General features: G+C 55.3%; 4 protein-coding genes across 4 annotated transcripts; 2 read left to right on the plus strand and 2 right to left on the minus strand.

The window, feature by feature from the left end:
* Nucleotides 1-65: 65 nt before the first annotated feature.
* Nucleotides 66-2,104, minus strand: BZA05DRAFT_407675 (HAD-like domain-containing protein). Its single transcript, XM_051484648.1, has 3 exons — nucleotides 881-2,104; nucleotides 694-816; nucleotides 66-616 (listed from the first exon to the last, which is right to left on the minus strand). The coding sequence occupies exons 1-3, from the start codon at nucleotides 1,802-1,804 to the stop codon at nucleotides 434-436; spliced, it is 1,230 nt and encodes a 409-aa protein (XP_051336643.1). The 5' UTR covers nucleotides 1,805-2,104; the 3' UTR covers nucleotides 66-433.
* Nucleotides 2,105-6,635: 4,531 nt separating this feature from the next.
* On the minus strand, nucleotides 6,636-7,670 carry BZA05DRAFT_144817 (uncharacterized protein). The gene is made up of 2 exons (XM_051478938.1): nucleotides 6,927-7,670; nucleotides 6,636-6,871 (listed from the first exon to the last, which is right to left on the minus strand). The coding sequence occupies exons 1-2, from the start codon at nucleotides 7,520-7,522 to the stop codon at nucleotides 6,781-6,783; spliced, it is 687 nt and encodes a 228-aa protein (XP_051336644.1). The 5' UTR covers nucleotides 7,523-7,670; the 3' UTR covers nucleotides 6,636-6,780.
* A 3,384-nt stretch (nucleotides 7,671-11,054) lies between these two features.
* BZA05DRAFT_144846 (uncharacterized protein) lies at nucleotides 11,055-13,532 on the plus strand. Its single transcript, XM_051478939.1, has 4 exons — nucleotides 11,055-11,114; nucleotides 11,225-11,744; nucleotides 11,815-12,885; nucleotides 12,943-13,532. Exons 2-4 carry the CDS (start codon nucleotides 11,328-11,330, stop codon nucleotides 13,462-13,464), a joined length of 2,010 nt encoding a protein of 669 aa, XP_051336645.1. The 5' UTR covers nucleotides 11,055-11,114; nucleotides 11,225-11,327; the 3' UTR covers nucleotides 13,465-13,532.
* Nucleotides 13,533-14,520: 988 nt separating this feature from the next.
* Nucleotides 14,521-16,020, plus strand: BZA05DRAFT_421256 (DExH-box splicing factor binding site-domain-containing protein; the record flags this gene model as incomplete). The annotated part of the gene is made up of 1 exon (XM_051485687.1): nucleotides 14,521-16,020. One exon carries the CDS (start codon nucleotides 14,521-14,523, stop codon nucleotides 16,018-16,020), a length of 1,500 nt encoding a protein of 499 aa, XP_051336646.1.
* Between the last annotated feature and the right edge of the window lie 1,310 nt (nucleotides 16,021-17,330).

Genomic DNA, 17,330 nt, shown 5'->3' on the forward strand with positions numbered 1-17,330 from the left:
TGATATTATGCGTCTTATTGCCTGTTCCGCTGTCACTGCTACATACTTTCCACTGTCCTTTTGCATACTGCCCTCATTGCCTTCGTGGCCACTTAGCATTGTCCATGGCTTCTCGTCAGAAGCCTCTTTAAGCCTCCAAGCCCCAGCCCAGTCCGGCGATCGCCGCATCCTCTGTCTGAGGCCCGGCTTCCTCGTCTACACGAGCTCATTTCCCTTATAAACAGTCTTCTTTCTCATGTTTCTCGTATCAATACATCAATTAAGTCAAGCTCTTCTCTCAATTCCAACATTTCGCGTCGACTCCACACGAGTGAGATTTCGTATATCCGCTTCATACAACCCTGATATTCGTTTTACTACATAACTCACTCCAAAATACGGTATATAACATCCGCAAACGCCCGGACTCCGCCCCCCAGACTCCTACATAGACTCACAGCAGCTGCGCCTGCTCCTCTTTACTCAGGCCCAGGATATACAGCACATCCTGCATCCACGCGGAGTTGAGATGACTCGGCGCTTCCAGCTGCACCATCGACTTCGCGTTGAACGCGATTCCGAGCCCCGCGATCTCCATCATCTTGAGGTCGTTGGCGCCGTCGCCTACCGCGAAGGTCTGCAAGCGTTAGTAGGGGGATGGGATGGGATGGGATGGGAGGGGGGGAGGGGAGTTGGGGGACGGGGAGAGGGTACCTGGTGCAAAGGAATGCCGTTCTCGTACGCGATCTGTTGGAGTAGTGTGGCTTTGCGCTCGGCGTGCACGATGTCGCCCGTGAGCTCGCCCGTGAGCTCGCGGCCGTCAGGGGAAACGACGAGCTAGGCGGCGTTAGTCTCGATCCCGATGCGAAGGGGAGTGAGACAGGGCTGGGGAGGGGGGTACCTGGTTGGCGTAGGCGTAGTCCAGGCCGAGCTCGTTCTTGATGTAGTTCGCCAGCGGCAGGAACCCGCCGCTCAGCACCGCCAGCTTGTACCCCAGGTTCTTGAGCGCCCTGCAGAGCTCCCTCGCGCCGGGGGTGATGGTGATGACGGGCTTCAGCTGGTCGAAGACGGAGGCGGGGACGCCGCGCAGCAGTGCGCAGCGCTGCTTCAGGGAGTCGGTGAAGTCGATCTCGCCGTTCATAGCGCGCTCCGTGATCCTGCTGACGAGGTCCTCCTTCCCGATGAACCGTGCAATCTCGTCGATGACCTCCTGCTGGATCAGCGTGGAGTCCATATCGAAGACGGCGAGGCGCTTGTGGCGCCGAAACACGTCGTTGCGCTGCAGCACCACCTCGATCCCCCACTTCTTCTCGAACCCCCAGATATCCTCGTGCCGCCGGAGATCCGTCAGGTTGAGCATCTGCGGCAGCGAGAACGCGATCTCGACGACCCTCGGCGCGGCCGACGAGTCGAGCGGGCGATGGTAGGCATGCGATTTCTCATACGGCACCATCAGCTCATCCAGCGTCTGGATGAACTCGAAGATTGCCAGATCTGTGATGTGGCCGTCGGCGGCGGCGGCGGCGTTGGCGCCGTAGAACAGCGTGGCGACGAGCGCGGTCGCGCCGCTGCTGCCGCTGCTGCCGCCGAGTGGCAGCGGCACCGCCACCGACGACGCCAGAGGGATCGTGTACTTAGTGTCTGAGTGCGTGATGCGGATGGTCTTGCCGTCTTCGGTGACGACCACCTCGTCGGCCACCGGCGGCGGCGTCGTCCCCTGGATCTTGTGCAGCTGGCCGTAGAACGCGCTGCTGTTCGCGCGGCGGTTGGCCGGGCGCACGGGCGCGCTGCCAGAGGCAAGGGGTGTGCGGGGCTCGGGGTTCATGGCTGCTGCTGCTGCTACTGCTGCAATGCTGCAATGCGGGCGGCGGTTCGGATTGGGTCGAGAGTGCTGGATCGCCGCGGGATGTGGGACGTGTCTTGTTATAGTGTGGCCGTTGCGCCGGGAAAGCCCGAAAACAGATGAATTAAGTAATCAATGGACACCATGGATACCATGGATCATGGTGTAGATAAGTGTAAGTACCGGTACTTACAACAGCAAAAAGTGGGGTGAGGTCCCTACTGTACAAGGTGCTTCAGTATGCAGTACCACCGCGCGGATTCGAATTTAGCAGTCTCAAAGAGCGGGGTTACGTTAACCTGGTATTGCTTTTGGCATATAGCCTCAATTCTACCGTATCGAAGAATTATACCCAATGTTGTGAAGATATGCTTAGTAACACCGCCAGAAACATTCGCAAATTACTCTCAAATTGGGATTCAAGCGTGAAATTCTACGACTCTTTGCTGCATCATTAAAATCTGTTGATCTATAGACGCTTAAAGATTTGTATGTTGCCATTATCCATTGCCGCCATAGTGACCAGAGATAATCCTCATCGAGTCGGCCTGCTGAGCTTCATTATATTTCACTCTCCTTCTAAAACAGTTGTAATATGTATTTTACGGCAGCTCTCGTATTTTGACAACTCTGTAGTTGGCTTGGGGAAGCAGTACTACCTACCTATGCCTCCGCAATACGTATTTCGTCATGAAGGTATATGAGCATCACAAGTTGTGGTGCTTTCACTATTACACATTCTTGCTGAAAAGTAAGGACACAAAAATATTACGTATTATTTCTGGATACGTATTTTTCAATTGGCAATAACTCGACTTCATGCAAAGCCGTGGTTCTTATACATACTTGTGCAATTCCTCCACCGCTTGTCACCATGGCATGTACACGTTGAGGCCTCACGAACACCGCAATTCTTGGTAACAGCCCTACCTGAAGGATACATCTTCGAGCCAGACTTATTTGGATCAATCTTGAAGCATTTAAACCATAGGTGCGTCAGTAATCCCACCTAGGTACTTTGCAATCGACTACCTACGGAGACATTGCCATTTCTGGTGATTCGCTGTGACGCCGCATGAACCGGTTTACCGGTTAATCACACAAAAAAAGTCACCGCAACGACGAGAAGCAATAACTATGAGCTTCAAGTGCTCATCATCCCTCAGAAAAGTGTTAATAATTTCTCGGATTTCCCGGAAAGCATTGGGTTGTGTTGTCTCGCACCAGCTGTTTAGGCTGCCGGTTCAAGCTTGTGTCCCTAAGCCTTTGTCCCTCATTCGCTGCGCTTGGACGAACGGAGCCACGTACATTCCTCGAGGACTTCAACGGTTTCACGATGAGCGCGCGTCAAGCCTCGCACGCTATTATCAAGGACAGCGGAGGCGAGACATCTATATATTCCCCTCTTCCTCCTACTCCGGCCCAGGAGCTGGGCTTGAAGGATATATTTCGAATTCAGATCCGGCGTTCTATACCCGATTTGTCGGACTGTTACTGCTGGCAGACACCCAACCAGCACTTCAGGACTTCACCCGATACAGATGAGAGGCTGTCAAGCCTCAAGGTGATGGTATCGTTTCACAATGGTATGGCCGTCTCACTGATTGTTCCAGCACCCGACTCGACCTCGATAGGGGCGTGAGGTTCACCAACTCGGTGGATGGGAGGAGGATATATGATATATCAGTATCTCTCTCAACCGTCTCGACAGCTTCGGACGCCATATCCACCAACCAAATTTCCTTGCGAATAATTCCACCGTCACGGGTTTTCCTTTTCACGTCAAGTCACAAGATTTCGCTAACTCCTACGGTACGTCATCCTGCAGCCATGTGTGGCGGATCGATATATAGTCTACTTGGCGCCAGCTTGGGCTTGATTGGCTGGAACTGCAACTCTTTCCCGCAAGCACTCCTTCCTATCACCTTCTCACGTGCTCGATAACTCTTGCTCGTCTCGCAACATCCTCCACATTCACCTTGTCTTCTCATCTGACCCACGAGATAGTAGTGATCCAGAGATGGTCACCAGCGGCGAGGATCCTGAGCGCAATGTACTGCAAGAGCGGGTTCCATCCCCATTCATGCTGGAGACCAGATCCGCAACCGATATCGGCCCACCAACAAACTTAGTTTCGGCAGCTTTCTTGCAGTCTGGCTGGCTAAAGACCAGAAGCTGGGTCGCTACCTATGTCTCCCGAGATTCATCCGAGAGTCGGATCCTACATACGCCGCCTTGAGTTGAAGCGGAAATCAAACTTTCCTTTCCAGGGGCTCCTACGGGAAGTGGGTTTGCTCTTGGGGTGTTGGAGCAAGTTGAAATCCGTATATAGGCCAACCAGAACTCAGCCGCACATACATTGTCGGCGAGCTTTTTGGTCCTGGTGTTCTTGAGGTGGTATATAGTAACTATAGGGAGATTCCCTCTGGAGTCTGGACGTTGCCCGAAAGGCCGCATCACAGCCTCACAGCTGGCACGAGGAGTGGCGTTCTTACATGCCTGGGACATTGTTCATGGAGGCACATTACTGTGGCCCATCCTATACCTACCACCCGACCAGGACGGAATGAAAAGGATATAGATATCCACGATTATTCTGGCTCCCCAGAGTCCGGAGTCGTGGAAGCCCAAACGCCACGAGCACCCCTCCCCCAGCACCGGATTACGATGTACATATCGGGATTCAGCCCAGCACCGCACCTACTACCAGGTATGTACCCATGTTCCCGCATTTTCTGCCCAAAACCAAAGCCAGTGATGTGCACGGTAAAATTACACACACACATACGGACCTCGGAGCGGCGTGCCTGCAACTGTGTGCCTGTTTCACATGCCGCGCTACTGTACTGTAGAGGGGCTTTCAACAACTCCCGATGAATGGATGGTGTGGGTCCGTCGGCCGAATAGTTATACGGACGCTACAAGGTAGGCACTGCACCGTGTCTGAGATTCCAAGTGGCGAGATGTGCTTTTACATACATACTTCATACGCGATCATCGAGTACGCTTGTATGTAGAGTATATAGCAGCTTCCGATGTTACAGCCGGAAGTTGGAGAAGTTGGTGCACGCCATGCTCAGCGTTGAGCCTACAGGCTACTACCATGTAGCGGGAAGATCTGCACTGGCGATGTTGTGCAGATGCTGCCAGATGCTGCCGGCGGCTTGAATTCGATCGTGTGCGCGCTCGCGAGGTCATTCGTGCCTGCTCCACTTTAAGTTGCTATATAAACTGAGCAGTGAGGGGATATTTTGTTTGCTTAAAAGCTGGGGGTGGGGTAGAGTGGAGCGGTTGCTCGAAGAGTCGAAGGAGATCAGAACATTTCATATGTACTGGTCAAGAGACGTTTGAGTTGGAAGAATGTCCGTTAAGCAGCTATCTAGAACGAGTACATCTCATAGAAACTGAATGGCAATTTGAAGCCAGACCTGACGTATTACGAATGTTGGAATTGAGAGAAGAACTTGACTTGATTGATGTATTGATACGAGAAAGATGAGAAAGAAGACTGCTTATAAAGGAAACGAGCTCGTGTAGACGACGAGAAGGCCGGGCCTCAGACAGAGGATGCGACAATAGTCGTCGCCGGACTGGGCTGGGGGCTTGAAGGCTTTCAGCTGACGAGGCTGATTCTGATGAGAAGCCCTAGACAATGCTAAGCAGCCACGAAGGAAATGAGGGCAGTATGCAAAGGACAGTAGAAAGTAGCAGTGACACCGGAACAGGTATTGAGGCGCATAATATCAACAGCGAAAGACACTCCATCACCGAGTGATGCGTCATGTCTGTCTGTCTACGTCTCGCCGAGTCGCCGTCGAGACATTTCATGACTGGCACCTATCACGGTATCACCGGTGGAAATCATGCCAGAAATCAACCGCAAAAAACGAAGGTGATGATGGGAGGGTGTGAGACGGAGCCATGTGCTGTGTGCGTCTACGGTAGGGATCGGGGAAGGAGTGCCCACCGGCCAGTGTTTTGTCCGGCCAGACACCCCATCCCGAGATACGATCGGCAGCTGCTCTGAAAAAGTCATCAGCCGAGAAGCATGGTCACTGCGCGAGTGCGCGGGTGTAGGAGCAGGGTATATATACTACATAGTAGAGTATGCGGCTTCTACTCTATGTAATCGGCTGGGGAACGTGGGATTATACCTATGTAGTAGATGGATATTACCTACCTGGCATATGATGCACGATCCGGAAAAGCGCGCAATCGTGGAATCGTGGAATCGTGCAATCGGATGTTGCAGGTTATATGTATGATATGTAGATGGACCGTATACCAGGTAGGTAGGTACATAGACGAAAGATAGAAATCACATCTTGATTCGGAGTCATCCGTCCTCATATGTATTCCACAACACAACACAGCACCCGCACGCCCCGAGACTAACCAAGTAACCAAGCCCACTAAATTTCCCATGGCGTCGCAGTAACAAGTCGTCAACGTATGTATGTACTCGTACCCTACATGTACATCTACATCTACATCTACATCTACATCTACACCTACACCTACACCTACACCTACACATCATAGATTCGTTTCCATCGTCCCATCGTTCCAGCATCATATCAGGTCTTTGCCCATCCTCCATCCATTCATCCATCAAATCATCAAACCAATCATCCAGCCATCCAAACCAGCCATCAAACCAGCCATCTAGCCATCCAGTGATCCATCCAGCCAACCAACCATCCAACCAGCCATCCAGCCACATCCCCCACTCGACGGCTCTGTGGTTGCGGTACGGTCTAGTCTGGTCCAGTCTATCCGAGATATCCGTCCTCCACCTTATGCCGCCAGTCGCCTTGTCGTCTCGTCGTCCCGGACCAGTCGCTCGCGATGTATGTATGTATAGGTAGGTACTCCATTTCGCCATGGAAGCAGACCGCCCAAACAGAACCCGATTTCCTTCCAAAATCAGCGCCCACTCGTCATCACCATCACCATCGTCAGCGCAGCGCCACGCCGGCGGGCATCATACACTGCAGCGAATTCCCGTTTGTGGCTGTGGCGGCTTTCTTGTCCGACGTGGACGTCGATCTATCTTCCTGGTCAGCCACTTTCTTCAGCTGGCGGAAGATGAATAAGTAAGTACCTCGCCTCCCACGCCGCCGAGTCCTCCCACGACTTCCGTATGCGGCGCCAATGCATCTCGCAATCCGCATAGAGCGCCTTCAGCTCGCGGATGCCCTGTTCGCACTGCCTCTGGACGCTCGCGGGCTCGCTTCCTCCGCCCTTCGCCCCTTCCTTCGCCCCTTCCACGCCCGCAAACCCAGCATCCACCACCACCAGCCGGCGGTAACTCGCCTCCACGCCCTTGACGCGGCCGCGGACCCTCCTAAGCTCCGTATCGATGCCCGCGAGGCGATCATAGACCTCACCCCTCTGTGATCTCGTAAGGCGGCCCAGGATCCTCCGGCGAGTCGAGCGCAGCGCGCGGTTGAGCGTTGCCTCGGCCGCCGCTAGTTGCGTCTGGATACCGGTGCACGAGCTGTGCACCGCCTCTGCCGCGCTGATGTGTGCGCCCACGCTCGGCGGAGATGAGGTGCCAGGCCGGCTGGGTAACGGTGTGCCGGGTGGTGACGGGAAGGATTTGAGGATTTCGGACACCGAGAGCGTGAGTGGGATGTCGCGGCGGAGGTTGGTGCTGCCGTTACGCGTGCGCGTGGTGCCGGCGGGCGTGGAGGACATGGTTTGGTTGCGTGCGTTGAGGACGGGAAGGATGGCAAGGTCGCGTGTGCGAGTATGGATGTGCAAAATATTTCGCTCGCTCGATCGCTCTTATCGGCGTGGCGGGTAATGTATAAGTGTGTAGGTTAACCTAGACTAACAAGCGAGCGGGTGGTGGAGCGGGTAGGGCCAACTTCGTTCGTGTGTCGATCGTGTTCGTGTGTTCGTCCAGTCGGTTGTGAGTTTAGTTGAGTGAGTATGTAGGGGTTGTGGAAGGCGATAATTTTTTCAATTCGACCGGAAATCCCCTTCATATAGTTATCCTCGATATGTATCCTCGGGGCAGCTTTGGTATGTGCCTGGCGGAAGTCGCAGATCATATATGTACACGGCGGAAACCCCCCCCCCCCCCCACCCCCCCCCCCCCACCCTCCCCATAACTCCCTTGCTTCCTAGCTTTTAGCTCGCTCGAACCCTTCCCTTCATACCTGCCAGCTCACCACGAAACCTAGTGGCTGATGGGTACCGTATGTATGTATGTAGGTGAGTATGTCGGTATGTTAGGTAGAGTGTGTATGTACGCTGCAGCCAGGTGATGAGAAAGCCCGGGCGGTCCTCTTTTTTTGTTATCCCTTCACCCTTCGCCCTTCGCCTTGAACCCGCCTTGATCCCGCAGGAAGGGTAGTTAGAACCGGACGAACGTCAACAAAAGCCCGTTGCCAGGGTGACAATGCATGTTCTGGGAGCCGGACGGCCTAAGGTATGCAGTGCGGTGCTCACATATGTCGCACGAACTTTTTCGTCAACAAATCTGCTCGTGCGCGGGGGGTTGACGGAGGGGGACGGAGGTCATGCGGTCGCATCGGGCGTAGAGTATGCAGCTGGCAGCTGCGGAAAAGGAAAAGGAGGCCGCCGCCCCCTCCCCCCCCGCCCCCGCCGCCGTGAAGAATCGAGCAACAAGCAACGAATCACGATGGCATGAATGGAGGGGCATGACAGGAAATAGGTAGATAGACAGGTGCCCAACTAGTAGTGTCATGCCGCGCAGCGCTGCCTGGCATCAGGCGGGGACGAAGAAAAACAAGCATTGCCGGCATCGTGGTCACGAAACACTGCACATTCGAGGTGTGGCCATGGGAGCGGCCAGAGGACGACGGACATGAAGCGAGGGGCTGGTCGTAGTCACGTTGCACGCGTGCCCGGGTGAGCGGTGGATGGTGAACAGTGAACAGTGAACAGTGAACGGGTTGCGAACTCTCGATAGGCACGCAAGTGAGTATCATAGGTGCTCTGCTTAGATGAGTGCCTAGAGCATGCCTTGGCTGCTGACTCGCATGGCAGCAGCAGCAGCAGCGTGACGAATCCCTGGCGGAACGAGAACGCGAAATGTTTATCGAGCACGTTCGTTCGTTTCCCGGGGGGCGTGTCGAGATGAAACGTACGCGTGGAATGTGGATATCTCAGCACTGCATGCACGCACGCGGGTCAGCCGGGTTCAAGGGATGGGAACTGGAGAAGAGCACAAACTCCTGTCCTGCATGCTCTAGATCGTTGCGGCCGCCGTTCGGCATACGACGCAATATGTTGATGTTCTCTCTGTCTCTCTCTCCCTCCCTTTCTCTCTCGCGGCATGCGACGTCGATGGATGGATGGATGGACGATGGCTGGCGGCATGACAGACGGACGGACGAGCGAGTGCTGGTTGTGTGATGCGGACTGTTGTGGCTGTCGAGTACTACTATATATGTGGAATGTAGTCTTCCTACCGTACTGCACTTCGTTCTCGTGTGTGTCGAGTAGGTAGAGTAGGGAGGTAGACACAATGTATCTACGGTATCTGTAGGATCCGGATCGTACCATGAGCTCAAGGAGATGGAACTGTCGGCAGAGGAGAGTAGAGTAGAGTGCCGTAGCATTCGTAAGCGGGGGCCCGAGGCCGCAAGGTGCAGGCCGAAGGAGATTGGCGGGAAGGCATTTCCCGGGAAGATGAATAAGGAGCGAGGCGCAGCCTTGTTGGCGGGGGCCAATCGATAGGTATCACTGCGAACCAGCGTTTCACGATTGATGGGCCGGGAATCAAAGCGTAAGAACGTATGTAGGAACCCCACAGCACAGCGCGTCCGTGCCGCGGCCGCAACGCAAGACCCACGAGCGAATCACGGGTTGCCAACCTGACTCGACTTCTCGGCCGCGGCGGCAAAGGCAGAAATGGAGCTTCAACGTGGCCCACAGAGTTGCGCACTTTTCAGGTTCTATGTATGAGATATGTACTCGTAAACCTACTGTGCTCTCCTGGTTAGTATGACCACTCGTATACCGGTACTGTGCTCTGCTTCCACTCTCCGCCGATAGGTAAATAGCAGGTAGCCTCACGGCACCGGCGCTGGCTGCAGATGCCCGCCAGAAGGGGCTGATTCCGGTGATCCTCCGCTTTCTTTGCTTTCTCTCAATAGCCTTCCGGCGGGCTGTCTGCGGCCATGGCATCCCCTTTGATCGACGACGGCGACATGCGCGAGCCGTGTCTCACGCAGCGGCGGAGTGAGTTGTATTTCTGGACGTGTCGCTGCCGGAGTCGTTGTCACGACTTTCGGTGTTTTACCTTGGTTCAGGAGTCTCCCGAATGTCTCTCCGCACGCCGCCCTGTCCCCAGCATCCTGCCGGCCTTCTGCATCCCCTCATCCCCTCATCCCCCCACCAAGCTGCTCGCCGTAGGTATTGTATTCCCAGCCGCCGCGCTCGCCAAGGGGTGTCATCGTTCGTCAGACGCCTCTTTGGCCTGCAGACTGCCGCCCAGAGTATGTATAGTACCGTAGGCACGAATGTCAGTCCTGTAACTACCCTAGAGTGCAGTGGAAGTGGAAGTGGAGTGGAGTGGAGTGGAGACCGGGAGCTGCATAGTGTGGTGTCCGGTCCGGCCTTTCCTTCGTCGTCCCTTATGTCTGCCTGTCGCATTGCTTCTTTTCCCATATGCCTGCCTGCTGCCTTTGTCTGTCCGCTTGCTGCGTTGCTTCTCTCTCTCCCTTCCCTTCTTCGTCCACCACTCACTCTCGCTACTTGCCCCCCCTTACGCTACATAACTCCGTCCGCCCTTCGCCTCCCCCCCTTCCCCCCTTCCCCCTCCCCCCAGTCGCTCGCTTGAACATCTTCAATTCAATTCTGCTGGCTCTCCGCCTGGTTATATTCCTGTCTTTAGATACTCGTCCCCATTCCTCGTGTCCGTTTTAATAATTCGTCCGCTTCTCTTCCTGCTTCTTTCTGCACCCCCCAATTAGAGCTTCATACCTCCTTCTTTCGTTTCTACACCGACACCGCCCATCAGAGCAACCCCACCTTGCCAACCGTAACGACCAAGGAATACCGGAATCGCCAGCATACGCATTCACCCACATACACCCCCATACTCCACCCTACTTACAGGAACCTACCTCCCTTGTGACGTCGTAGTTGATCCCGCCTATCTACACTTCTGACCTACACACATCCACACTACAAAGAACCACTGCACTACATAATCCGCTCCACGGCTCACCCGACTAGATAGTTGCTCTAGATTCCAATAGTCCTCTTCTCGCCACCCTTAGCAAATCCCCTAGAAATCAGTCAAGCTGGCGGAGTAAGTTGCTTCCCCATGAGCCTCGGAGAAAGAAAAAAATGCATGCTGTCATACCCTTCCGAGTTACAGTTAACTCCAGCTAACCGGGAGCCAACTTTATCTGCTGTTAGATTCTTATATGTCGTTCACTCTGTCCCTCATGGCCAGACCACTACATCCTTCTCGACACCAACGAAACCGTCCCCGCCTCCTCTGAGAACCGCGCAGTCCACGATGAAGCCGAATCCCCGCCCGCTATCCATTACCTCCCCGGGCTTCTCCACACTCACCGCCGACCGACCGCCTCTGAGCAAATCCGCGAGCGACAGCAATCTAAAGTGCGACAGTGACGGCAGCGGGGGCGATGGGGGAAACCACGGAACGGACTTGAATCGCGAGGTTGCGGCGCTCAGCAATAAGCTCATCAGCGCGATCAACCACCAGACGAAATTGGACGATTCGCTATCGGCGACAAAACACGAACTGGACCTCTCCAAGACGCAGATACGACAGCTCGAGAGCGAAACTCAGAGGCTGTTGACTCGACTGAGTGAGGAAAGTCAGCAGCGTGGGCAGGCCGAGAAGGACAAGCGACACATCGAGCTGGAGTTGGAGAATTTGACGACGGCGCTGTTCGATGAGGCCAACAAGGTGGGTTGCCTGATAAAGTGCTGAAGTGGCTTTTTTGTTCTTCTTTTTCTTTTGGCTAACGTTGCGTAAGATGGTCTCTGCGGCGCGGAAAGAACGGGATGCGGTCGATCGCAAGAACGAGCAGCTGCGCGCTCAGCTTGCCGACACCGAGTCGCTACTGACTTCACACCAAGAACAGCTCGCCGAACTCAAAGCGGTAATGCAGCAGATGAGCAAAGAACACGAGGAGAGCGAAGCCGCAATGTCCCCGGGTGTCCCTTCGACACCGAGCATGATCGGGCGGAGCAGCAAGGATGGGATGGGTCGGATATTCGAAGCGCTTCACCTCGTGCCGAACCCGGGGAACCTCGAGGACATGCCCCCGTGCCCACCGACCGCATTGATCAACCTCGTGCACCCGGTGCTGCGACACGACACAGCGTCTTACAAGGAGTTCTGCGAGGTGTTGCACACGCTCAAGCCGAGCGATCTGAGAACGCTCCCCGTGAGTAGGCTATCTGGCGGCTCTTTTGCGTCGATTCAAGTTATGGGTATGGGCGTGGGCTTAACAATGGCATCTCCGGGCCAGGGTGCGTCATCGATAGGTAGCAGCTTGTTTGGACTCAAGAAACGTTCCGATTCGAGCTCGACCACGCACTCTCCCTCGGGCTCTACGAGCAGTACGAACGAATGGCAGGCGACCATCAACGCTCTCAAGGAGACCAAGTTTTTCAAGCGTGTCATGATGGAGGACATCGAGCCGGCCCTGAGACTGGACTGCGCTCCCGGACTCTCGTGGCTCGCCCGACGCAACGTCATGTCGGCCATCACCGACGGAACGCTTGTCATCGATCCCATGCCAACCGCCGCGAATGTTTCAATCTTTGCTTGCTCGCTCTGCGGCGAGAACAAGGCGGACGAACAGCACGCACGCACGCACAGGATGCGGATTAACGAGAATCCGAATGCGCAGCGATACCCCGTGTGCTCGTACTGCACCACTCGCATGAGGAGTGTCTGCGACTTCATGGCTTTCCTGCGCACGCTCAAGGAGGGTTTATGGAAATGCGAGAGCGAAGGAGACATGAAGCACGCATGGGAAGAGAGCGTCAAGCTACGCGAGAAATTATTTTGGGCTCGGATCGGAGGAGGAGTTGTTCCTGTGGGTTTCCACCTTACTCCGGCATGGCTAGGCGAATCACTAATCTCCAGGGGATAGGCATTCATCCGTGAATCCAGGCGGAATTCTCTCAACGGCCAAACCGAAACTCCGCCACGAACACCCATTCTGGCCAACATGCTGGATGACGCAAAGCTGAATATTCCCAAAAAGCGCAACAGCCAGCACAACAATCCGTTCCTCACCCCCGAAAAACAAATCATTCCTGCGGCATCGAATCCGTCGCCACTGGCACTCGATGGCGACAGCGAATCGGTTCTGTTCGATCGTGAAGACGCCGTCGACGCTAGCGAGGAAGTGCACGTGGCAAGCGAAATTGCTAAGGAGCAGCCGGTAGAAGTGCTCGATGTTGAGACGGCGGCGGCGACGGTTGAGGAGACTGCCGAGCTCCCAAGCTACAATCAAGCGGCGACGGAAACCCCCCTGCCGGAATCACCCATCGCTACGCGTCCCAAGAGTGGGGGACCGGCACTCACCGCCATCCGCACGGAATTCGTGGCGACCCCAATCACCTACAGCAAAAGTAGCCCTACGTCGCCGTCGATTCCTGGCGGTTGGTAAATGGGCCCGGGCCCGGACTGCCGAAATTTGAAGATGATGAACACCATGTTTTTTTTGGGTCTTTTTTTTTTTCTCCTTTGTGGTATGCGAATTTTTTTCCCTTTGTCTCCAACCTCCAATCCCCCTTATGCCCTTTTACGGTCCCATATATATATACTTTAGTACTGGGTTCTCTTTCTTGTTTCTATTCCTTTTTCTCTTTTTCTCTTTTTCTCTTTTTCTCTTTTTCTCTTTTTCTCTTTTTCTCTTTTTCTCTTTTTCTCTTTTTCTCTTTTTCTCTTTTTCTCTTTTTCTCTTTTTCTCTTTTTCTCTTCTGTTTTTGCCGAGAACATTTGGCTGTAGTTTTATCATCTTATACGCCTGAGAGCGGTTGGTTGGGGGGACAACTGGGGGGATCTTGTACTATATATATCTTTGCTTGCGGAATTTGTGCTTATACTCCGTGGAAGGAGGAGAAGCATACGGGAAGGGAAGGGAAGGGAAGGGAAGGGAAGGGAAGGGATGGGATGGGGAGGGAAGGGAAGGGATGGGATGGGAAGGGAAGGGAAGGTGAGAGGGGGTGGGGAGGATGGGGGATGGGGGAGGAGGTCGTCGTTGCTTTTTTACCTACTCTACCTATGGCTGGCTGGCTGGATGTCAGAGTTGTTCTGTGTAACTTGGTGCCGCCGCTTCCTCTTGCTACGGACTACGGACTACGGACTATGGACTACAGTGTAACGAATTGAAACGCGGCATGCAAATTATGGACACTACTATACTGGTGGTTCTTCGGGAGGGTGTCGAGATGGCGGGTGGTGAGATGGCGGGTGGTGATATGGCGGATGGTGATGTGTGCGGAAAGCGCGGGTCGAAATTGTGGTTACGAAGGCGAACGATCATGTCGGTTAGTTACTAGTATCTATCGCTTATCAGATCAATCTACCTACCTAGTATGTATCGTATTTGGTCACCCAACGCAAACCAATCCAATCAACCTCCCGGCCCCAGCTCCTCCACAACCGCGCTCAACCTGCCCACCACCACGTCTTTGTACATCGCCACCCATCACCACACGCGATGACCTCGACGGCCCCCGCACCAAAGTCGAAACCATTCTCGCTCTCCCTCGGGGGCTCAAAGCTCCCTCCCTCCTCCGCCGCCACCTCCTCCTCCGCCGCCACCTCCTCCTCCGCCGCCGCCGCCGCTGCAGGGACGAAACGTCGACTCGCGGCCACGTTCGGCAGCGACAGCGACTCCGACTCCGACCATGGCCACAATGGCAAGCACGGGCGCAGCAGCAAAGTCCAGCTCGTCAGCGGCTTTGGCGGCGCACCCGAGCAGGAGAAAGAGAAGGCGGCCCCGATGGTCATACCGAAGCTGGCGAATAGGGACTGGAAGAAGGAGGCGGAGATGAGGCGCGGTGGGCGCAGTGGGAAGAGAAGGGGGGGGGGGAAGGAGTTGTATGTGCCCGAGGAGGCGCTGCATCGTGCTGCTGTGGCGAGGGGGGAGGCGAATGGGGAGGGGGAGGGCGAGGGGAAGGGGGGGGAGAGGGTGGAGGCGAAGGAGGTCGAGAATACGGGCAAGGGGGAGACGTATGGGCTTAAGACTTTTGAGAGGAAGGTTGTTGAGGAGGGGGTGGAGGGAGTGGAGGGTGGTGAGGCGGAGGAGGAGAAGAAGGAGATCACGGAAGACGAGCGCGCGATCGCGGCACTGATGGGCGCGACACCGTCCGGCAGCGACATGGTGATTGCGCACACCTCGGACACGTCTACATGGCGGGACGCCGGCAACGGCGGGGGCGGGGGTGGCAACGAAGACGACGCGTACCGGGCGGACGTAGACTCGCGACCAGACGTGCCGTCGCTGGCGGACTACGCGGCGGTGCCGGTCGAGGAGTTTGGAGCTGCGCTGCTGCGCGGGATGGGGTGGAAGGGCGGCGAGCAGCTGGGCGGGAATCGGGGGAAGGACAGGGACAAGAGTGGCAAGCTGCGCCTGCTGGAGAAGCGCCCGGCGTTCCTCGGCATCGGCGCGAAACCTATGACCGAGATTCCCGAGCTCGGCGCCTGGGGGAAGGGCGATAAGAAGAAGGGAGGCAGGAGGCCCGATACTACGTATATCCCCGTCGTCAAGGTCGATAAGAGGACTGGCAAGGCTGTTGCGGCGTTGGGGGAGGGTGAGGAGAAGGAGAAGGCGGTCGCCGGGAAGCGCGACGAGGAGAGGAGGATTACGGATGGCAGCTCGAGGGGTGCTAAGGACGATGGCAGGGACGCGAGGAGGAGGGAGGAGGACCCGAGGGATTCACGGAGACGCGGCGATGATGAGGGGAGACGGAGACGCAGAGATAGGTCTTCGGATCGCTCCGGGAGAGGTGGCGACCGCGACCGGCATAGGGATAGCGGAAGGGATAGTGGCCGCGACCGGGACCGGGACCGGGACAGTGGCCGAGACCGAGAACGCGACCGGGACCGCGACCGGGACCGCGACCGTGACCGTGATCGCAGACGGGGTGGTGATAGCGATCGCAGACGGCGCAGTAAGGAGCGGGAATCTGGCTCCAGCAGGCGCGATAGACGATAGACGATAGCTAGACGATGTCCTTTCATTTTTTTATTCATGCAATGCGGCGTTTATCCATAGTAAGCCCTCAGACTGTTGGGCTGCCGAGTTCGATGCCGACTTTACGGTGCTTCTTCCTTAAATTAGATGATTTCCTAACTCCGATTCCCGATCACTATCCACTTCGATTGAGTCTTGAGTCCTTCATGTACCGTGCCGTCATCCAGCCCTCAATCTCATCAGGTACATACGGTATATGTATACGTACGGTCGATCTACATACCACCTGCAACATCCGATTGCACGATTGCGCGCTTTGACGGATCGTGCATCATATGCCAGGTAATATCTACTATTACCACGTTCCCCAACCGACTATGTACATATCATAGCAGCCGCATACATACTCTAGGTACTCTGCCCTGCTCCTACATACCTACACTCGCACACTCACGCACTCAAATCTCAAGTCTCAAGCAGTGACCAGGCAGCCGCACTCGCACCATGCCTCTCGGGAGTCGGCTCGGCCGATGGGTTTCCAGAGTACATACATAGCTGCCGCGATACCGAGATTGGAACGGTACCTATGTAGGTATGTATGAGGGATGGATGGTGTTTTGCCGGACAAAACACCGGCCGGCGGCCGAGCACTCTTTTGATTTTCCAGAGATATCGCCGTAGACACAGCGTTCTTTTCGTGCGGTATGATTTCGGTGACAGGTATGTACATAGGTAGGTACCGCTCATGAAGTGTCGCGACGGCAACTGTAGGAAATGTTCTGATCTCCTTCGTTCGAGCAACAGCTCCGCCCACCAGGAAGGCCGCAACAATGCCTCAACCTGCGAAAGGCATGGTAAAGTCACCGTGGAATCACCATAGGTAGGTACGCCGTTATGGCAATTGGGCGCTCAACTAGAGATCTTCCAAGAGACCAGAAGATCTGGCTGGAAGGTGGAAGGTATATACCTATTCCTGGATTTCCTGGATGGGGAAGGTAATCGGAGCGACGGAGCAATGGAGCAATGGAGCAATGGAGCAACGGAGCAATGGAGCGATGGGGCGGGCGGTCGGGACATGGGGGATCACTCGGTTCTCTGGATTGGCGAGCTGGGTGAGAAGTGGGTTGGATGGTTGGGTGAGAAGTGTACGGCAGTGGGATGGGGTAGGATGTGATGAGATGGGGATTGGGGATGGCGATTGTGATGGTGATGGCGAATTCACCACCAGGTTTGTAAATCAATCCGGTGCTCAGAGCGAGCCTGGACTCTGGTTGTGGGCTCTGGAGGCAAAGTTTCACCACCATCACCGCGCTGCGAGAGGCCGCCGCTGT

The sequence above is a fragment of the Tricharina praecox genome (genome assembly GCF_024521635.1).
Source record: "Tricharina praecox strain CBS 144465 chromosome Unknown BZA05scaffold_25, whole genome shotgun sequence".
Taxonomy (NCBI): Eukaryota; Fungi; Ascomycota; class Pezizomycetes; order Pezizales; family Pyronemataceae; genus Tricharina; species Tricharina praecox.

Excerpts from the sequence above, each read along its gene's own strand:
- BZA05DRAFT_407675 (XM_051484648.1), bottom strand. The coding sequence starts at position 1,804 with ATGAACCCCGAGCCCCGCACACCCCTTGCCTCTGGCAGCGCGCCCGTG. Across the intron at positions 817-880 it reads ACTACGCCTACGCCAACCAG|CTCGTCGTTTCCCCTGACGG; the intron begins GTACCCCCCTCC and ends AACGCCGCCTAG. Across the intron at positions 617-693 it reads ACGGCATTCCTTTGCACCAG|ACCTTCGCGGTAGGCGACGG; the intron begins GTACCCTCTCCC and ends TAACGCTTGCAG.
- BZA05DRAFT_144817 (XM_051478938.1), bottom strand. The coding sequence starts at position 7,522 with ATGTCCTCCACGCCCGCCGGCACCACGCGCACGCGTAACGGCAGCACC. Across the intron at positions 6,872-6,926 it reads TCGGCGGCGTGGGAGGCGAG|ATCGACGTCCACGTCGGACA; the intron begins GTACTTACTTAT and ends CCAGGAAGATAG.
- BZA05DRAFT_144846 (XM_051478939.1), top strand. The coding sequence starts at position 11,328 with ATGAAGCCGAATCCCCGCCCGCTATCCATTACCTCCCCGGGCTTCTCC. Across the intron at positions 11,745-11,814 it reads TGTTCGATGAGGCCAACAAG|ATGGTCTCTGCGGCGCGGAA; the intron begins GTGGGTTGCCTG and ends ACGTTGCGTAAG. Across the intron at positions 12,886-12,942 it reads TCGGAGGAGGAGTTGTTCCT|GCATTCATCCGTGAATCCAG; the intron begins GTGGGTTTCCAC and ends TCCAGGGGATAG.